This window comes from Ciconia boyciana, chromosome 21, assembly GCF_034638445.1.
Source record: "Ciconia boyciana chromosome 21, ASM3463844v1, whole genome shotgun sequence".
NCBI classification, from domain to species: Eukaryota; Metazoa; Chordata; class Aves; order Ciconiiformes; family Ciconiidae; genus Ciconia; species Ciconia boyciana.
This window is the reverse complement of record NC_132954.1, coordinates 4,274,455-4,289,713: the sequence shown is the minus strand read 5'-3', so window position 1 is coordinate 4,289,713 and position 15,259 is coordinate 4,274,455. Positions and strand designations below refer to the sequence as shown.

The following is a 15,259-nucleotide window of genomic DNA, read 5'->3' as shown; positions in this document are numbered from 1 at the left end:
GGGGTGAGGGCGAAGAAAGCACCAGGCAGGGCTCGGGGCAAAGGGGCACCTCTGGGTCTTTAGTGCAGACACGTCACCGAAACCCACCGCAGAGTCACCTGGCATGGGCAGGGGGCTGCCTGCCAGCGGCGGGGGGGCCACCCGCACTGCTGGAGGGTCCAGCCAGCGCCTCCTCCTCTAGTTGCCCTTGGGGGCATTTTTATTCCGGATTTCGGCCAGTTTGCCAGCCAGGAAGCCCCAGCGGAAGGCCCCTTCCTCCGGCTCCCGCAGGTCACTGCCATCGTCACCCGGCGGCTCCCCGGGGCTCTCGCCCGGCTCCAGGGGGGGCACCCCCTTGTCCAGCCCCGATGCCTGCTGCCACTTGGTAGCAAAGAGATCCCAAAAGCCGGGTGCCTTCTCGGAGGGGGGTGGCTCAGGCGACGAGGCAGCCAGTGGGCTGGGGAGAGAGCGGGGACAGGGTTGTCGGTGTGGGGACCCTTCTTGCCGGGTCCCGCAGAGGCCAGGATTGGGACCCCCAAGCCCCCCCATGTGTCCCCTCCATGCCGGCTCTCCTCCTGCTGCTCCCCAGCCCCATGGGTATAGGCAGGGGAGGGGAATGCAGATGATGGGGTGGGGGGGATGCGGGACCTCAGCAGCTCCTGGGGGCTGGATCCAGGCTCTGGGGTCCCCCCCACCAGCAACTTACTGGTCTGCGCAGGGCTCCGGGCTGAGCAGCTGGTGCTCGTCCTCGCGGGTGAAGAGGGACGAAAGCGTCTGCCAGCCCCGGGCACCCACCCCCTGCACCTGCGGGGGAGGCAGCACCGGGCTCACCGGGGACCTCCAGGTCCCAGTGGTCCCCCCCGGCCCCCCCCACTTCCCCCAGCCCCCTCCTCACCTTCCTCGCCAGCTGGGAGACGGGGCTGGGTCCCTCCTCCGTCAGTGTGGGGGGCTCGGCCGTCTCCATCAGCTCGGGGGGGTCTCCCTGCAATGAAGCCCCTACGTGAGGGCAGGGGTGCAGGCAAGGGGAGGGCAGGGAGGTTGGCCACCCCACTTTGGGGGGACCCAGTCGTACCGGTACCCCCCCTCCTACCTCCTCCTGCAGCACCCCATCCACCCGTGCCCCCCCCAGGGTCTGCAGCACTTTGGCCTTGTAGAGCCGCCAGAAGCCCTGGGTCATGGTGAGGGGCTCAGCAAGGCCGGGAGCCGGCGGGTGCTGTGGGGAGCGGGAGGGGTGCGGGGTCAGGCCCCCCCGCACCGCCCCGGAGATCTGGTGGCTTCATTAAAGTTTCAGGGGCCTCTTTTGATGCACAAAGGGGAACCTGAGCCTGGTCTGAGCCAGGGGCAGCGCGGGGGCGGCTGCTTTGGTCACCCCCAAACCCTCCCTCTGCCCCCCTGCCCCAGCCCCTCAGTGCCCCTCGCCCACAGGGGACCCCCAGGTCTGGGCCCACCCCAAGCCCACAGTGCGGAGCAGGCGCTGGGGCTCGGCGCTCCCCCCGCCGTGGGTCCCCATCTATAATTGATCACCCGGGGGGCGGGGAGGAAACACGATCGGTGCCGGGACACGGTGCGCTGAGCCCCCCCCAGCTCATCACAGCAGTGACCGGGGCAGCACGGGCCCCAGTCACCGCCTGCACCGAGGCCAGGCCCTGTGCCCCACCGCGGAGGCAGCCTGGGGACCGCTGCCACCGGGTGCTGGGGTCCCTTGGGGACGTGGCTGTCCCCCGGGGGCATTCACTGGCCCAGGGAGGCACGGCCGTAGGGCAGGGCCATGGGGCTGAGCTGGGGGGCGGGGCCTGCCGCTACATGGGCGTGGTCTCCCCCTCGTGGGCGTGGCCCGCAGACGAAGCATAGGCTCTGCCGCCTCATGGGCGGAGTCTGCCGCTTCGTGGGCGGGGTGTACCGGCGCGGGGCGGGGCCTGCAGCCGCCTGCGCCTGCGCGCTACGCGGCACGGGCCCGGCGTGCGTCCGCCATGTCGCCGCGCAATGGCCGTCGCACCGGCGCGCACCGGGCGCACTCGCTGGCCCGGCACTTGAAGACGAAGCGGCGCCGCCGCGACCTGGACGAGATCCACGGGGACCTGCAGCCCGAGAAGGCCGCTCGGCTTCTGCGGCAGGAGCCCGACCCCGACTTGCCGGGCTGCGCCCAGTTCTACTGCCTGCACTGCGCGTGCGTGGGGCGGGGCGGGGGAGCGGGGCCTGACGGGCCCTGGTGGGGGTCCCCGCACCCGGGGTGGGGGTCCCGGGGGTCCTGGTCGCGGGGGGGGCTGGGGAGGGAGGGCTCCCACCCTTGGGGGGGCTCCCACCCTTGGGGGGCCTTGCCCTGGTGCTGGGCGGTCCCTGGCCCCTGCGGCGGGGATGTCCTGGTCCCGGGGGGGTGTCCCTGGCTCCTGGGGGGGGCCTCGGTGAGGGGGGCTCTAAGCCCTGGGGGGATCCTGTGCTGGTCTCGGGAGGGACCCTGGCCCTTGGGGGGAGCTTGTTCTGGTCTCAGGGGGGACCCTGGTCCTTGGGGGATTGGCCCCAGGGGTGTGGGGGGACCCTGGCCCCTCGGTAGGGCTCCCCCCAGCCCTGCTCCCATCTCGGAGCCCCCTGACCCCCAGCCTCTTACCCTCCCCAGGCGCTACTTCGTGGACCTGACCAGCATGAAGGAGCACTTCAGGTCCAAGGTGCACAAGAAGAGGTAAGGGGGGGTCTGGGGGGGACCCTGAGCCGCCCCGTGGGCCCGTGTCCTGCCCCGGAGCAGGCTGCGGCCCCCTGCCCTGACTTCTTCAGGGCGAGGCAAGCGGCAGCGTCAGTGTCGGTTCAGGGCCAGTCTTGTTTTGAGGAGCTGGGGTGGAAGGCTTCAGCCTTCCTCTCTGCCTTCCCCGTAGGTTGAAGCAGCTGCGGGAGGCACCGTACACGCAGGAGGAGGCAGAGCGCGCCGCCGGGATGGGCTCCTACATCCCCCCAAAAAAGGTGGAAGTGCAGACCCAGCCGCTCGAGGAAGTCATCGAGATGGAGGCATCCAGCTGAGCACGGACTGAGGGGCCGGGCGGCTCCGTAAGGGCGTCTTTGTCCTCATCTTTGTGAGAAAAACGTGCCCCAGCGCAGCCTGCCAGCAAGCAAACGCACCGCTCCTCCCGGCAGCCCCTCCTCGCTGGAGCACTAACAAGGAGAAGGAGCCAGCGAGACCCCGGGTGCCCTCGCTGCGTGTCCTCCTTCTTGGGGAAGGAGCAAGCCGCTTGTTCCCGAAGTGCTGGCGTGACTGTACACTTGTCTCTTTGTTTTTAGAGCGGTTTTAAGCCTCTCTTCTTGGGTCAGAGGTTACGCCGGTGACTCACCCATTAAAATATGTCAACCAACAGGCTGGCAGTGTTGAGAGCTCTCTGTGAGCGTCACCTGGCTGGAAGGCGACAGCCGCCCCTTGGGATGGAGGGCAACCTCTCGGTGTTGTGCTCTTCCCGGTGACGCAAAGGAAAATACTGCCAGTGTCTGTGCCAGCCCGGAGGAACAGCCACGTCCCCGTGCTCCTGCCCTGGGTGGTAAAGCTCCCTCTGCTTTGCCCTCCTGGCAGGGGGTTCCCAGCCTATGCGTAGCAGATACGGGGATGCTTTTTGTGGGGAATATGTGCTTGAGTGAATTCTTCATCAAGCACTTGGGTCTGTAGCGAGCAGCTCGTTGTGGTGCTGGCCCTGCCTGTTTGGGCTTTGAGGGGGGAGTGCTGGTGTCACCCTGGCAGGGACACTTTTAGGCTCTTGTCTCCTAAAACTCAATGCCTGCAAGAGATTTTACCTTCCTAGAGGGCTGGGGCTGCATGTGGCACGATCCAGCCTCCCACCCTCGCGTCCACCAGCCTGATGCTGCCGTGGTCGGGCCGGTGACCCTGCCCCAGCTCTCAGGGGGCTTTGTGTGACAATGTCACCGCCCGCTGCTGCAAATTCCTGCAGAGTGGGTCTCTGCAGATGCAGCCCTGGCAGCAAAACCCTCAGGCTGGAGGTTCATCCCTCCTGCCGAGCCGGGGACGGGGCCGGAGCAGCAGAAAGGCAGCACGACACCGCAGCTGTGCTCGGCAGGAAAGGGTTTATTTCTATGCAGCTTGCCCGGATTTGTCCCTCCCGGCCCCGGGAAGATGGAGGCGACTAAATCTAGCTGTTAGCATCTCACTAGGGGCGGCCCCACGACGCAGCTCCGCGAGGGTTCGGTGGGTGCCGGGGGGACCGGGAAGGTTGCGGACCCCATCCCAGCGGGATGCACCCGCCTGGGGGACATCACCGAGCCCGTGGTCCCATCTCCCCCCCTCGTTGTTGCAGAGGCTGGGCTGGTCCCAGCCCTCCCCGCCGCGTTACCTAACAGCGCTCGGCGCTGACCTCCTTTCCGTGGGGCCGGGCTGGCTGCGGCCACAGCACGGTCCCCGCAGGGATGGGGACAGGGATGGGGAGGGGGAGGCTGCGTGGCTGCCGGCGGGGTACAAGGGGCCCCCCCCGGGCCCCTCTGCTTGGCGGGGGGAGATGGAGATGGATGCAGCACCCGGCTCCACCATCCGTCTGTCTGTCCGTTCAGCCTCTGGTCTTGTGGCCGGATTCTGGTGTCTCGCAGCAGCTCGGTCAGGGGCTCAGCCAGCAGCTCTGGAGCCGGGAGGTGGCTTCTCCATTCTCCATCCTGGTCGATGAACCGGCTCCCGAAAGCAGGGACAGACAGGGGGACAGAGGCGCGTGTCCCCCAGCGCCGGGGCATCACACCGCCCAGGCATGGAGGGAAGGGCTGGACGTGGCGCAGATCAGCTGGAAAGTTGCTGCAGCCGGTCGCTCCGCTCAGGCGGGGGCCAGCGGGCGGAGGGGGACCCCGGCACCCCCCTGGGGACCAGCCCCTCCAGCCCCCTCCTCACGGCTCCGGGGGGGCCTTGGTTGGGCCAGCCATCCTCCGGGTGCTGTAGAAGGAGAGGCAGAGCCCGGCGGCCGCCAGCAGCAGGGCCAGGGGGGTCAGCAGCCGCCCCCCCGGCTCGGCCCCCCGCCCTGCCGCCAGCTGCATCTGCGGGGGGAGAGAGGAGAGGAGAGGGGAGCGCTGCAAGACCCTGAGCCGCAAACCCCCCGGGGCGAGGGGACCCGAGGCTGCGCCCTGAGCGTCCCCATCGCGCCCAGCAGGTCTGTAAGGGCGATGGGGGCAGCTTTGTAGACCCCCGGGGCGCCCAGGGGTGCTTTTGGGGTGTCCCATGCAGCTTTTGCGGGGCTCCCCACCAGCAGCACCCTCGCTGGAGCCAGGGTACGGCCGGGCACGGCTCCCACGGCCGGCAGGCCTGGTGGGCAGCGTGGGCAGGGTCCTGAGGGTCCCCACGGGCTCCCCCCAACCCTGCTCGCCCCTTACCTGGAGCAGACGGAAGTACCCCGGGGTTAAGCGTCTGGGGCGGATGATCATGGCGCGGCGGGGAGCAGCAGGATCAGGCCTCGCGGGGTCAGCAGCAGCAGCGGGACTGAGCCCCCACGACCCCGGGACCCCCACCCCGACCACCGTGAGGGTGTCTGCGTCTGTCGCCCGCCTGCCAGCCCCGCGGTCCCCTCGGAAAGGGCGGCACGCACCCGGTGAGCGCCGAGCGGCTGTCAGCCGCGATCAGCGCCCGCTGCTCCCCCAAGCGCACACGCCGGGGCGGGGGGAGAAGTGCCAGCCCAGGGCAGATTTGGGGGGTGGGAGAGCTGGGGGGCCTCTGCAGGCCTGTATGGGGGCTGCTCCCTGCCTCAGTTTCCCCACCTGCAAAGGAAGGGGTGGGAATTGTGCCTGGGGGGGGGGGGTGACCCCCCCCAAAATCCCCGGGCGGTGGGGAGGGGGTTGAGCAGAGGGGTCTGTGGGGCCAAACCTCGTGGCCGCAGGGCACCTGGCTCCTGAGAGACACCCACTAGTGTCATGAGTGTAGCTGGGGCTCAGCCCACGCTGCGTGCCGTGGCTGGGGGGGACACGACACACCTCATCTCACAGCTGAGGGGAAACTGAGGCTGGGGGGGGGCTCTCTGGGCGGGTGCCGTTTCCCCAGGGGGTTTCAGTAGCCATGTGTCACCGTCCGGCCCGTGACTCACTGGGGTGCGTCGTGGGGCCTCGCCCCGCAGGGTCGTCCTGGGCGGGCGGCCCCGGGTGCGGCGGGAGGCCGTGGTGAGCGGCAAGCGGGTGCGCCAATGGGGCCGCCCGTCCCTGGCGCAGGTGAGCAGCCGCTCCCGCCACCGGTTCCGGCCTAGCCGCCATGGAGCCCGTGGGTGCCTGGGGCCCTGCGCAGGCAGCCGCCTGGCTCCGAGGTGAGCCCCCCCCCACCCCACGCCCTGGCTGGTCCCCAGCTGGGGAGGGACACCACTGCCGGCCTCGGGGTGGGGGGTCTGGGGGGGGTTGTCCCTGGCTTGGGGACGTGCGGGTGGCCTGGCGTGGGGGGGGGGGGGGTGGCGGCCCTTCCCCGTCCCTCACCTCTTGTCCCTGGGGGTGGTCAGTCCCCGGATCCGGCCGGTGGTGGGGTGGGGTGGGGGTCCGGCCATCCCCGCCATCTGGGCTGAGACCGGGCGAACTCGTCGCATGGAGAGGGCCCTCCCGGCAGCCAGGCGTCACCTCTTGGGGTCACCCGGCCCCGGGGCCAGCAGGGACACCGGCAGGGGGGTGCTGGGACCCCCTCGGTGTCCAGCCGGTGCTAGGGCAGGGCTGTGGGCAGGGCTGGACGCGGCGGTGCAGGGGTACCCCTTCGAGAGCTGGGGGCTGGCGGGGCCCGACCTGCTGGGGCTGTCGGCGGCGGCCCTGGAGGTGCTGGGCGTATGGCGCCTGGGGCACCAGGAGCTGCTGCTGGAGGCCGTGGAGCAGCTCCGCGCCCTGGTGAGTGCTGGCACCCATGGGTGCTGTGGGACTCCTGTGGCGGAAGGCGGGGGGCGTGGGAGGACCTTGGGCTGGGTGGAGGGGGAAAATGGGGAAACCCTTGGCTGGGGGGGGGGGGGCACTCAGGGGCACCCTGGGCTATGTGGAGGGGGGGACACACGGAGGGACCCTGCGCTGGGTGGAGGGGGGGGGACATGGGGGCACCCCGGGCTGGAGGGGGAGGATGTGGGGGCAACTTGGCCTGGGTGGAGGTGGGATTCAGGGGCACCCTGGCCTGGGTGAAGGTGGGGACCTGGGGGCACCCCAAAGACCCCTGCTGCCCGTGTCCCCCCCCAGGACGTGGGGCTGGCGAGCACCAGCCTGCGGACGCTGACGGAGAGGCTGCGGGAGGTAGCGCAGGGCATCCAGGACCTGGTGCTGGGGGGTCCGTCGGCGGGGGCTGCCCCCCGGCCGCCCCCCCTCGCCCTCCTGGCCCGCGCCGTCGACCTGGTGGGGGCCGCCAAGGGGCTCTTCTCCTGGCTCAACAGGTCCGGGGCGGGTGAGAGCACCCATGGGTGCTGGGTGCCCCCCGCAACCTGGGGCTGAGCTCTCTGCCCCCCCCCAGGTACCTCTTCTCCACCCTCAACGACTTTTCAGCCAGCCGGGACATCATCCTGCTCTGCGCCCAGCTGGCAGAGACGCTGCAGGCGGTGGGTGCCCAGGGCCGCTGCGCTGCCCCGAGGCCACGGTGATGGGCACGGTGTCGGAGTGGGGGGGGGGGGAACCAGCCATCTGCTCTCCTGTCCCCCAAAGCTCTGCCTGCTGGAGGGGGGGAGAGCTGGGGTGTGGGGGGGATGTGGTACAGGGTGGGGGTTCATGGTGGGGCCCCCCCAGCTGGGATGGAGAGGGGCTGAGCCATCCTGTCCCGCTCAGCTCCACGTCTTGTCCCCCCAGGACTGTCCCGCGGCCGAGAGGGACGGCCGGATCCTGCGGATTGTAAGTGCTGGGTGAGGAGGGGGTGGCAGGCACGGGGGGCCCAGTGCTGCCAGGGCCCCCCCTCAGCCCCCCGCTGTCACCCACAGTGCCAGCACATCGTGGGCATCTGCGAGAGCATCGTGGGCTGCAGCCCCCCGGCGCTGCTGGACCGCAGGGCTGTGCTGCAGTGTGTGGGGCTGGCACTGCCCCCCGGCCTGCGGGGCAGCCCCCCGATGTCCCCTGACACCCCGATGCTGCCCTCTGGCCTGTGGGAGAGGCCCCCAACATCCCCTCACACCCCAGCGCTGCCCCCTGGCCCGTGGGGGAGCCCCCTGACATCCCCTGACACCCCGACGCTGCTCTCTGACCCCCTGGGGAGCCCCCGGCTGCTCCTCACCACCCCACTGGTAAGTCCGCGCTGCCCCCCACTGCCCCGGGACCATCCCGGCACCCACTGCACCCCACTCCCGCCTCCCTCCCGCCCCCAGGGCCTCGAGATCACCTCCACCAGCTCCTGCCTGCACTTCGTGTCTGCAGTCACCTCGGAGGTGAGTGAGGGGCTGCCCCTCCCAGTCTGTCACCCCCCTGTGCCACCCTGTCCCTCAGTCACCCCCTTTTAGCACCCGCCACGGGGAATACCACCCATCCCAGCTGCAACCCATCCGGCTGGATCCTGTGAGCCTCTTAGAGCCCTAATCCTTTCCCCCCCGACCCAGAGCCTGGGGGGGGCTGCCTGCAGCTGAGACCGTGCAACTCGTCTCACGAGTGAGCACAGCCTGGGCCGTGGTGGGAGCCCCCCTCCGCACCCCGATCCCACCAGCCGCTCTGGCCGGTGCTGTGCAAGGTCAGGCTGCCGGTTAATGGTTAATCCCCCCTGGTTCTCCCCAGCCGGGAGAGCTCCTGAGTGCGGATTAGCTGGGGGGGGCGAGCGCCTGGGGCCGGGCACCCCACTCCTACCCTGCCTCTGCCCCAGGCCCTGGCTGCCCACGGGGGCCGCATCCTGCCCGGAGACGAGATCGTGCAGGTCAATGAGCAGGTCGTGGTGAGTCGGGGAAGACGGGGGCTCGAGGGCGGTGCTGGTTTCGGCAGTGAAGTCGCGGACAGGGAGCTGCAGGGCTGGGAGGATTTGGGGGAACGTAGGGGCTGCGGGTGGGAGGATTTGGGGGCACATGCGACCTGCAGCTGGGAGGATCTGGGGGGGACACGGGAGCTGTGATCTGCAGAATGCAGGAGCCGTGGCTGGGAAAGGTGTGGGGGACAGAGGAGCCGCTGCCGGGGGGGTTTGGGGGATGCGGGAGCCGCTGCAGAGGAGGATTTGGGGGACGTGGGCGGTGTGGCTGGGGAAATGTGCAGGACACGGGAGCCATGGCCGGGGAGATCTGTGGGATCTGTGGCCGGGGGGGATGTGAGGGACGCCAGAGCTGCAGCCGGGAGGGTTTTCAGGATGCGGGAGCCGTGGGGCTGGGGGAGTGCGTGGGGCCAGGGCTGGGCGGCCGTGGGGCAGCGTGAGGCCGGGGCCACGGCTCACCAGGGTGTGCGTGCAGGTGGGTTGGACACGCGTCAACCTGGCAAAGAAGCTGCTGGAGAAGGCAAACGGGGTGACGTTGGTGCTGAAGAAGGTCCCCCTCGACCTGCCTGGCTCACCCCCCTCTCCCAGGCAGCAAGTGAGTGATCCCAGTGCTCCCAGTACAGCCCCAGTGCCATACTGGGCTGTGCTGGGAACCAGGCAGGGATGCTCGGAGCCGGGCATCTCCCATCACATTGGTGGTCCCTAAAGCTCTGAGGGACCGTGGTGGGATGTGGGCTGGCCCTGACACTCCATCTGCAGCTCCCAGGAGCATTTTTGGACGCTGCGGATCCCCCCGGCACCAGGAGCGGCGAGTGCCCAGGCAGCCCCGTGTCCCTGACCTCCAGGTGAGCCCCGTCCCCTGACACCCCGACAGCCCCAGCCTGGCCAGCACGGAGGTGTTTGGGTGCACCCGAGGCCCCTTCCCAGCTCTTTCGGGGGGGAGAGGTGCCGGCAGCGTGGCAGCTGCATGCAAGTGGCCCGGAAAGCTGCCAGTAGTCTTAAGGAACGAAAAAAAAGTGGTTGTGTTTGCAATTCATTCACTTGGTAACATTTTAATGGGGTTGAAACTATATTTAGACATGACCCTTCTCCTCTCCCGGAATGGAAAGGCGTGCGCAGAGGCAGCAGCAGTGAGGGCGAGCCGGGCAGGAGCCATCGGGCTGGGCTTGGACCCTGCCGGGGAGCGTGGAGGCCGGTGGAACCCGTGCCAAGCCACCGCTGCCACATTGCCTCCAGCCCTGCTCTTCCTCGGGCAGGGAGAACCGCGGGTGCCCCAAGCGAGTGTGGGGCCGGCCGGACCCCGATAGCAGGACCCCCGTGGCGGTCGAGGGGGTTTGCAGCTCAGGGATCCCTTTTTCCCCCAGCGCTGCTGCCGACTTGGACTCGGGGCCAGACTCGGCGCTGGACCCCGTCACCGATGAAGAGGACGGAGAGGACAAGCAGGACTTGAGGCTGCCCGGGGTGGCCGTGGGAGAGCTGCCAGGGCTGCCCGGCCGCGGTAGGAGGGGAGCAGAGGGGGTGTCTGGGGAACGGAGCGGTTTCTCCCCCGGGTCGGGAGGCTGCAGCCCCGCTCGCTGTTTGCAGGTGCTGTGGAGGAGGAGGCAGCGGGGAAGGGTGACACCCCGCCGGGCACCCCGTGCTCCCCGGGCGCCCTCGCTGCTGCCGGACCCTGCGCCGCGGAGCTCGGCCCCACGGCAGCCCCTGCCGCAGGGGCTGTGGGTGCAGAGCCCGGCCGGCTCCTCGGGGAGGTGAGAGCTGGTGGGAGATGAGTGCTGAGCCTTGGGGGGTCCCGGGGGGGACATCAATGGGGGACATGCAGGACTTCATGTCCTGCCTTGAGCTGGGAGGCAAAACACCCATCCCTGGGGTGGGTTCCCCTCTGAGCTTGCTGCCGTGGGGTGTGCGAGTTGGGGGTCCTTAAGGGGCTGTGGGTGCTGCTTAGGGGGGGCTCGGCAAATGCTGCAGTGCCCTCGCCCCCCTGCACGATCCCTAACTGCTCGTCTCTGTCTCCCCATCCAGGGCAGCCCCCGGACAGGACGCAGACCAAAAGGTGAGCAGGACCCTATCGGGGCTGGGGTGATCGGGGCTCCCCCCTGCTCCCCCTTCCCTGCTCTTGACCGACCCCCCGCCGCCCCACTGTGGCCAGCAGGAGTGGCGACCAGGCTGAGCCGCCGGCGGGTCTCGTGCCGGGACCTGGGCCGAGTGGACTGCGATGGCTGGCTCCTGAAGAAGAAGGACCACGTGGGCTTCATGGCCCAGAAGTGGAAGCGGTGCTGGTTTGTGCTGAAGGGCCACACGCTCTACTGGTACCACCACCCCAACGTGAGTGGGGATGCTGGGTGTCCTCGATCCCCACCTGGGGCAGCCGAGGCGGGCGGTGAACGTGGCTCTTTCTCCCTCACAGGACGAGAAGGCTGCAGGTCTCATCAACGTGGCCACCTACGACCTGGAGAGCACGAGGGAGCAGAAGAAGAAATAGTGAGTGGGGTCTGTCTCACCGTGGACCTCCCAGCTGGCAGCGGAGGGGAGGATGCTGTCCCAAGGGCGCGTGCCCATGAGCCCTGCTGGGTACCAACTGCATGTCCCTGCGGCGATGGTGGGGTCCCCACGGGGCTGATGGGGTCCCTGCAGTGCTGGCAGGACCGGCTGTCGCGCAATACCCATGCTGTGAGCAAGACGTGCATTGCGCTACTGGTGTCATCCGGGCCGGGGATGGGGACTGGAGCATCTCCAATGGCAGGGAAAAGCCCTGGGCTGGGTCAGGACAGCGCAGGGGAGGTTGGATGGAGGCTCAGGGCTGGCTCTGGTGCTGGGTAGCCCCAGCAGCAAAGGCTTGTCCTCCTCCAGTGTGTTCCAGCTCTCCCATCAGAGGTACAAGCCCTTCATCTTTGCCGCAGAAACGCTGGCTGATTTGAGCATGTGAGTAACGCGCCGGCTGGTGACAGCCCGTGAGGTCCCACCACGCTGGGCTGGCTGTGACCCTCTGTCTGTCCGTCCATCCTTTCTTTCCCCAGGTGGGTCAGTCACCTGATAACAGCCAAAACAAAGTACACGCTGGCCCACCAGTCGGTCCCGGACAGGGAGGAAGGTAACAGGCCTTTCCCGGGGTGGGAGATGGGGTTGGTTCCCCCGCAGGAGATGGGGACCCTGTGGGGCAGCCATGCCTGGCACTATGGCCCCTGGGTGGGACCGCTGGGAGCTTTGCCCATGATTTGGGGGAAATGTGAGAAATGCTCCCGGAGAGGAGGGCTGGGGTGATGCTCAGCCCCGGGGAGGGCTGGGGAGGGCAGCCCGGGGCTTCCCGCTCCCTCTGCTCCCCATCGTCCTCCCCCCGTGGCCTCCAGACTGCTACAGTGAGACAGAAGCCGAGGACCCCGACGATGAGTCCCCCAGGCACGGATGCGACTCGGTGAGTGGCCCTAGGGGACGTCCCGGGGAGGGGCCGGAGGATCCTCGTCTCACCTCCTGCCCCGTCTCTCCCCCAGCCAAAGAAGAGGCTGCAAAATGCCCCGGAGAAAACCCAGCTCTTCCCGGCCAGCAGTGAGCCCAGCAGCGCAGCCAGCAGCCCCCAGGGCAGCCCCCGGTCCTGTTCACCCATGGGTAGGTGCTGGGGGATGACGTCTGTCACCCTGTCACCTCATGTTCACCCTTTAATCGAAGTTAGGGCCACACTTTTGTATGTGTGTGCCGGGGGGATAACTCGAGTTGGGATGTATTTGAGTGTCAGCCATGTCGTGTCTCGGGACACTCTCGGGGCAAGGTTGCGTGCAGGGGCAGCCCTGCCGGGATTTTGGGCTGTCCCCATCCTACGGTGCCCCCTCTCCTCACCCAGACCCCGCCAGGGAGGATCTCGAGTGCCTGATGCGGTGCCTGAAGCAGGGGGGGGTGTCCCTCATCGGGCAGCAGCGGTTCCTGACGCAGGAGCAGTGCCGCAAGTCCTTCATCCGGCGCAACAAGAATCCCCACATCAACGAGAAGGTGCACGCCGTGCGGGCCCTGCAGAGCACGCTCAAGGTGGGAACCTGCAGCCCCCTGACTCCCTAAAGCCCCCTGCCCATGGGTGGCCATCCCAAAATGTGCCCCTCTTCTCGGCAGGCGAAGCTGGAGGAGCTGCAGGTCCTGGAGCAGCTGCTCAGCGATGCCACGCTCACCTCGGAGAAGTTCACACGCTGGAAGGAAGAGCACCAAGAGCTGTACCAGGAGCTGCAGGAGTGGTGGGCACAGCGGCAGGGCCAGGACGGTGACGGGGGGCTTGGGGATGAGCATGGCCCCCCCGAAGAGGCGGCCGAACCCTGACACCCCACCGGGATCTCTGGCACTAATCAATGCCGACAAAAATCACGGTGCCGTGGGAGCAAAGCGGGCGCACTGCCTGCGCGGGGGTGGGTGCACAGGGGGATTGACGACATTTTTGAAGACTCAGCCCCCAGCGCGGACTTGCCGCAGGAGAAGTGGCTTCTGCTACATCCCCCCTCCCTGGGACGGGACACTGCAGTGACGGTCCTGCTTTTTTCAAGGACGTTTTGCCTCGGCTGCACGTTGGCAATAGGGCCCTTTTCCTGGAGGAACATGCCCCTGCCGTGCACACTGGCACGGTGCCGCCAGCCAGCCCGGCCAGGGTCTCTTCTGCTGTAAATAAAACTGTGTCGACGAGAGCTGATTGTGCCGTGGTTTTTCTTGGTGCTGCAATGTCCCTGCAGTGACAGCCAGCCCCTACCCGTGCCATGTGCCACCATCCTCAAGGGGTTGTGGCATCCCTCTGTGCCCTGCTCTCCTCTCCCTGTGGGCTGGGCCACAGCTCGGGGGTGATGGCACCCACTCACGGGGTGGGGGGACAGGGACAGGCTCCGATGGCGCTGCGAGGCCGGGGAGGTTGATGAAGCAGGGAAGGTGTCCCAGGGAGGGCTGGGGTGCTCTGGGGGGCTTTGTGCTGCTCACAAGGGGCAAGGGAGAATGCAGGGCAGGAGGGGGAAGGTCAGCCTGGAAATGGCGGACAGGTCCTGCCCCTCCCTGTGCCACCCGGCCCCTTACAGATGTGCTACGGCTGGGTACGGGGACCCTCTTTATTCGGCTGCAGCTGCAGAGGCTAAAACCTGCGTAAGGATTAAAGCACAATCAAGTAACAGGCAAGAACGCTTGCTTTCCAGTGAAAAATTAAGAGTGAAAAGAGATAAAGATGGGGAACGGGCCCACCTCTTCCACCCAGTGATGGTCCAAGGGGTATCCAGGGGTGCAGGACAGCCACGGCGGGAGGCTGAGGAGCCGCTGTCGCCTCACAGTGAGCAGCATCATCCCGTGATGCTCGTGGCAGGAACCAGTCTGTCCCAGCACCTCAGTAATCCACTTCGTAAGGGGCAGCGGCTGGCTCCCCGACAAACCTCCTCTTCCTGCAGAAGCCGGTGGCAAGGCAGATGCCAGCCAGCACCTCTGCCCCTCCGCCGCTCCAGCCCAGGTAGAGACACGTCCCCAGGTGGAATCGGTCTGCTGGGGGGGTCTGCGGGCTGGCCAAGTCCTGCAGCACCCGATGAGCCATGTAGGAAGCGGCACCCAGGTACACAGCACCCGCCAGCGTCAGCAGGAGCCCGGCAGCGGCCACCAGGTTGGGTCGTGGCGGCGGGGCCCACCACCGTGCCCCTAGCATGGCCAGGGTGTACGCCAGAGCCCCCAGCAGCAGCGAGCCCACGGTGGCTGCTCTCAGCACCCGCATGGGCCAGAAATGGGCCGTGTCCTCCGGGAGGGCGCGACAGGCTGGGCCTGGCTGGGTGAGTGCCTCCACACAGCTCTCCCACAGGCCATCGCTGAAGGAGAGGTCGCGGGGGTAGCCGGGCCGCTCCGGCAGCTCCCGCCACCGTGGGGTAGCCGTGGCTGCCAGCAGCAGCACCCAGCCCATGGGGGCCAGGGCCAGACCCCACACCAGGGACAGGGTCCCCATTGCCGGTGAGGCCTCGCTGCTGGCAGCGCCGCTGCTCCAGCCAGGGCGGGCTCTGCCCGTGGAGCTGGGGAGGGAAGGTGACCCTGCGCTGCACGTGAGAAGCCCCGACGTGGCCAGGCATAACGAAGGGCCCAGCGCCACGGCCTCTCTGCTGCCGGCACCCAGAGCAGTGCTGACCTTTCCGGCCGAGCGGGCAGAGGGGTGAAGGGGCTGAGCTGGGGGCGGCTGCCTGGCCTTGCCCCTCAGCCTGGGGGCCTGGGCTGGCCGGGGGGCCCCGAGGGGGCAGTGGAGCCTGTGCGGGCCGCAGGGGTGGGGGAATGTGGGGGCAACGGTGGGGCTGGGCCCGCTGCCCCATACGGTCCCATAGGGCCCCATAGGGCCCCATACGGTCCCATAGGGCCCCAGGCCCCGCCGCCCGCCCTCACACACCGCTCCGCCGCGGTCAACACTGCGCAGGCGCGGAGAAAGAGCCGGTGCCGCTCTTTCAGGCCCCGCCCTACGGGTGGCGGCTG

The 15,259-nt window shown here is 68.5% G+C and overlaps 4 protein-coding genes across 4 annotated transcripts; 2 read left to right on the top strand and 2 right to left on the bottom strand.

The window, feature by feature from the left end:
• Window positions 1–177: 177 nt before the first annotated feature.
• C21H1orf232 (chromosome 21 C1orf232 homolog) lies at window positions 178–1,320 on the bottom strand. The gene is made up of 4 exons (XM_072885357.1): window positions 1,070–1,320; window positions 875–961; window positions 686–783; window positions 178–436 (listed from the first exon to the last, which is right to left on the bottom strand). Exons 1-4 carry the CDS (start codon window positions 1,154–1,156, stop codon window positions 178–180), a joined length of 531 nt encoding a protein of 176 aa, XP_072741458.1. The 5' UTR covers window positions 1,157–1,320.
• A 583-nt stretch (window positions 1,321–1,903) lies between these two features.
• ZNF593 (zinc finger protein 593) lies at window positions 1,904–3,321 on the top strand. Its single transcript, XM_072885025.1, has 3 exons — window positions 1,904–2,146; window positions 2,594–2,656; window positions 2,847–3,321. Exons 1-3 carry the CDS (start codon window positions 1,950–1,952, stop codon window positions 2,986–2,988), a joined length of 402 nt encoding a protein of 133 aa, XP_072741126.1. The 5' UTR covers window positions 1,904–1,949; the 3' UTR covers window positions 2,989–3,321.
• Window positions 3,322–6,181: 2,860 nt separating this feature from the next.
• CNKSR1 (connector enhancer of kinase suppressor of Ras 1) lies at window positions 6,182–13,461 on the top strand. The gene is made up of 21 exons (XM_072884957.1): window positions 6,182–6,233; window positions 6,635–6,792; window positions 7,129–7,319; window positions 7,397–7,481; window positions 7,726–7,767; window positions 7,854–8,153; window positions 8,235–8,294; window positions 8,720–8,788; window positions 9,291–9,410; window positions 9,575–9,660; window positions 10,180–10,313; window positions 10,400–10,563; window positions 10,835–10,865; window positions 10,965–11,137; window positions 11,220–11,293; window positions 11,663–11,734; window positions 11,830–11,903; window positions 12,160–12,224; window positions 12,301–12,415; window positions 12,648–12,829; window positions 12,911–13,461. The coding sequence occupies exons 1-21, from the start codon at window positions 6,182–6,184 to the stop codon at window positions 13,109–13,111; spliced, it is 2,448 nt and encodes an 815-aa protein (XP_072741058.1). The 3' UTR covers window positions 13,112–13,461.
• A 686-nt stretch (window positions 13,462–14,147) lies between these two features.
• On the bottom strand, window positions 14,148–14,747 carry LOC140662248 (claudin-7-like). Its single transcript, XM_072885484.1, has one exon. It carries the CDS (start codon window positions 14,745–14,747, stop codon window positions 14,148–14,150), a length of 600 nt encoding a protein of 199 aa, XP_072741585.1.
• Between the last annotated feature and the right edge of the window lie 512 nt (window positions 14,748–15,259).

What these genes read in the sequence shown, in the direction of transcription:
- ZNF593 (XM_072885025.1), top strand. Translation starts at nt 1,950, where the DNA reads ATGTCGCCGCGCAATGGCCGTCGCACCGGCGCGCACCGGGCGCACTCG. An exon ending in TTCTACTGCCTGCACTGCGC is followed by an intron (nt 2,147 to 2,593) that starts GTGCGTGGGGCG and finishes TACCCTCCCCAG; the next exon opens with GCGCTACTTCGTGGACCTGA. An exon ending in TCCAAGGTGCACAAGAAGAG is followed by an intron (nt 2,657 to 2,846) that starts GTAAGGGGGGGT and finishes CCTTCCCCGTAG; the next exon opens with GTTGAAGCAGCTGCGGGAGG.
- LOC140662248 (XM_072885484.1), bottom strand. Translation starts at nt 14,747, where the DNA reads ATGGGGACCCTGTCCCTGGTGTGGGGTCTGGCCCTGGCCCCCATGGGC.
- C21H1orf232 (XM_072885357.1), bottom strand. Translation starts at nt 1,156, where the DNA reads ATGACCCAGGGCTTCTGGCGGCTCTACAAGGCCAAAGTGCTGCAGACC. An exon ending in TCTCCCAGCTGGCGAGGAAG is followed by an intron (nt 784 to 874) that starts GTGAGGAGGGGG and finishes CCTCCCCCGCAG; the next exon opens with GTGCAGGGGGTGGGTGCCCG. An exon ending in CCGGAGCCCTGCGCAGACCA is followed by an intron (nt 437 to 685) that starts GTAAGTTGCTGG and finishes CTCTCTCCCCAG; the next exon opens with CCCACTGGCTGCCTCGTCGC.
- CNKSR1 (XM_072884957.1), top strand. Translation starts at nt 6,182, where the DNA reads ATGGAGCCCGTGGGTGCCTGGGGCCCTGCGCAGGCAGCCGCCTGGCTC. An exon ending in TGGAGCAGCTCCGCGCCCTG is followed by an intron (nt 6,793 to 7,128) that starts GTGAGTGCTGGC and finishes GTCCCCCCCCAG; the next exon opens with GACGTGGGGCTGGCGAGCAC. An exon ending in CCAGGCACGGATGCGACTCG is followed by an intron (nt 12,225 to 12,300) that starts GTGAGTGGCCCT and finishes TCTCTCCCCCAG; the next exon opens with CCAAAGAAGAGGCTGCAAAA.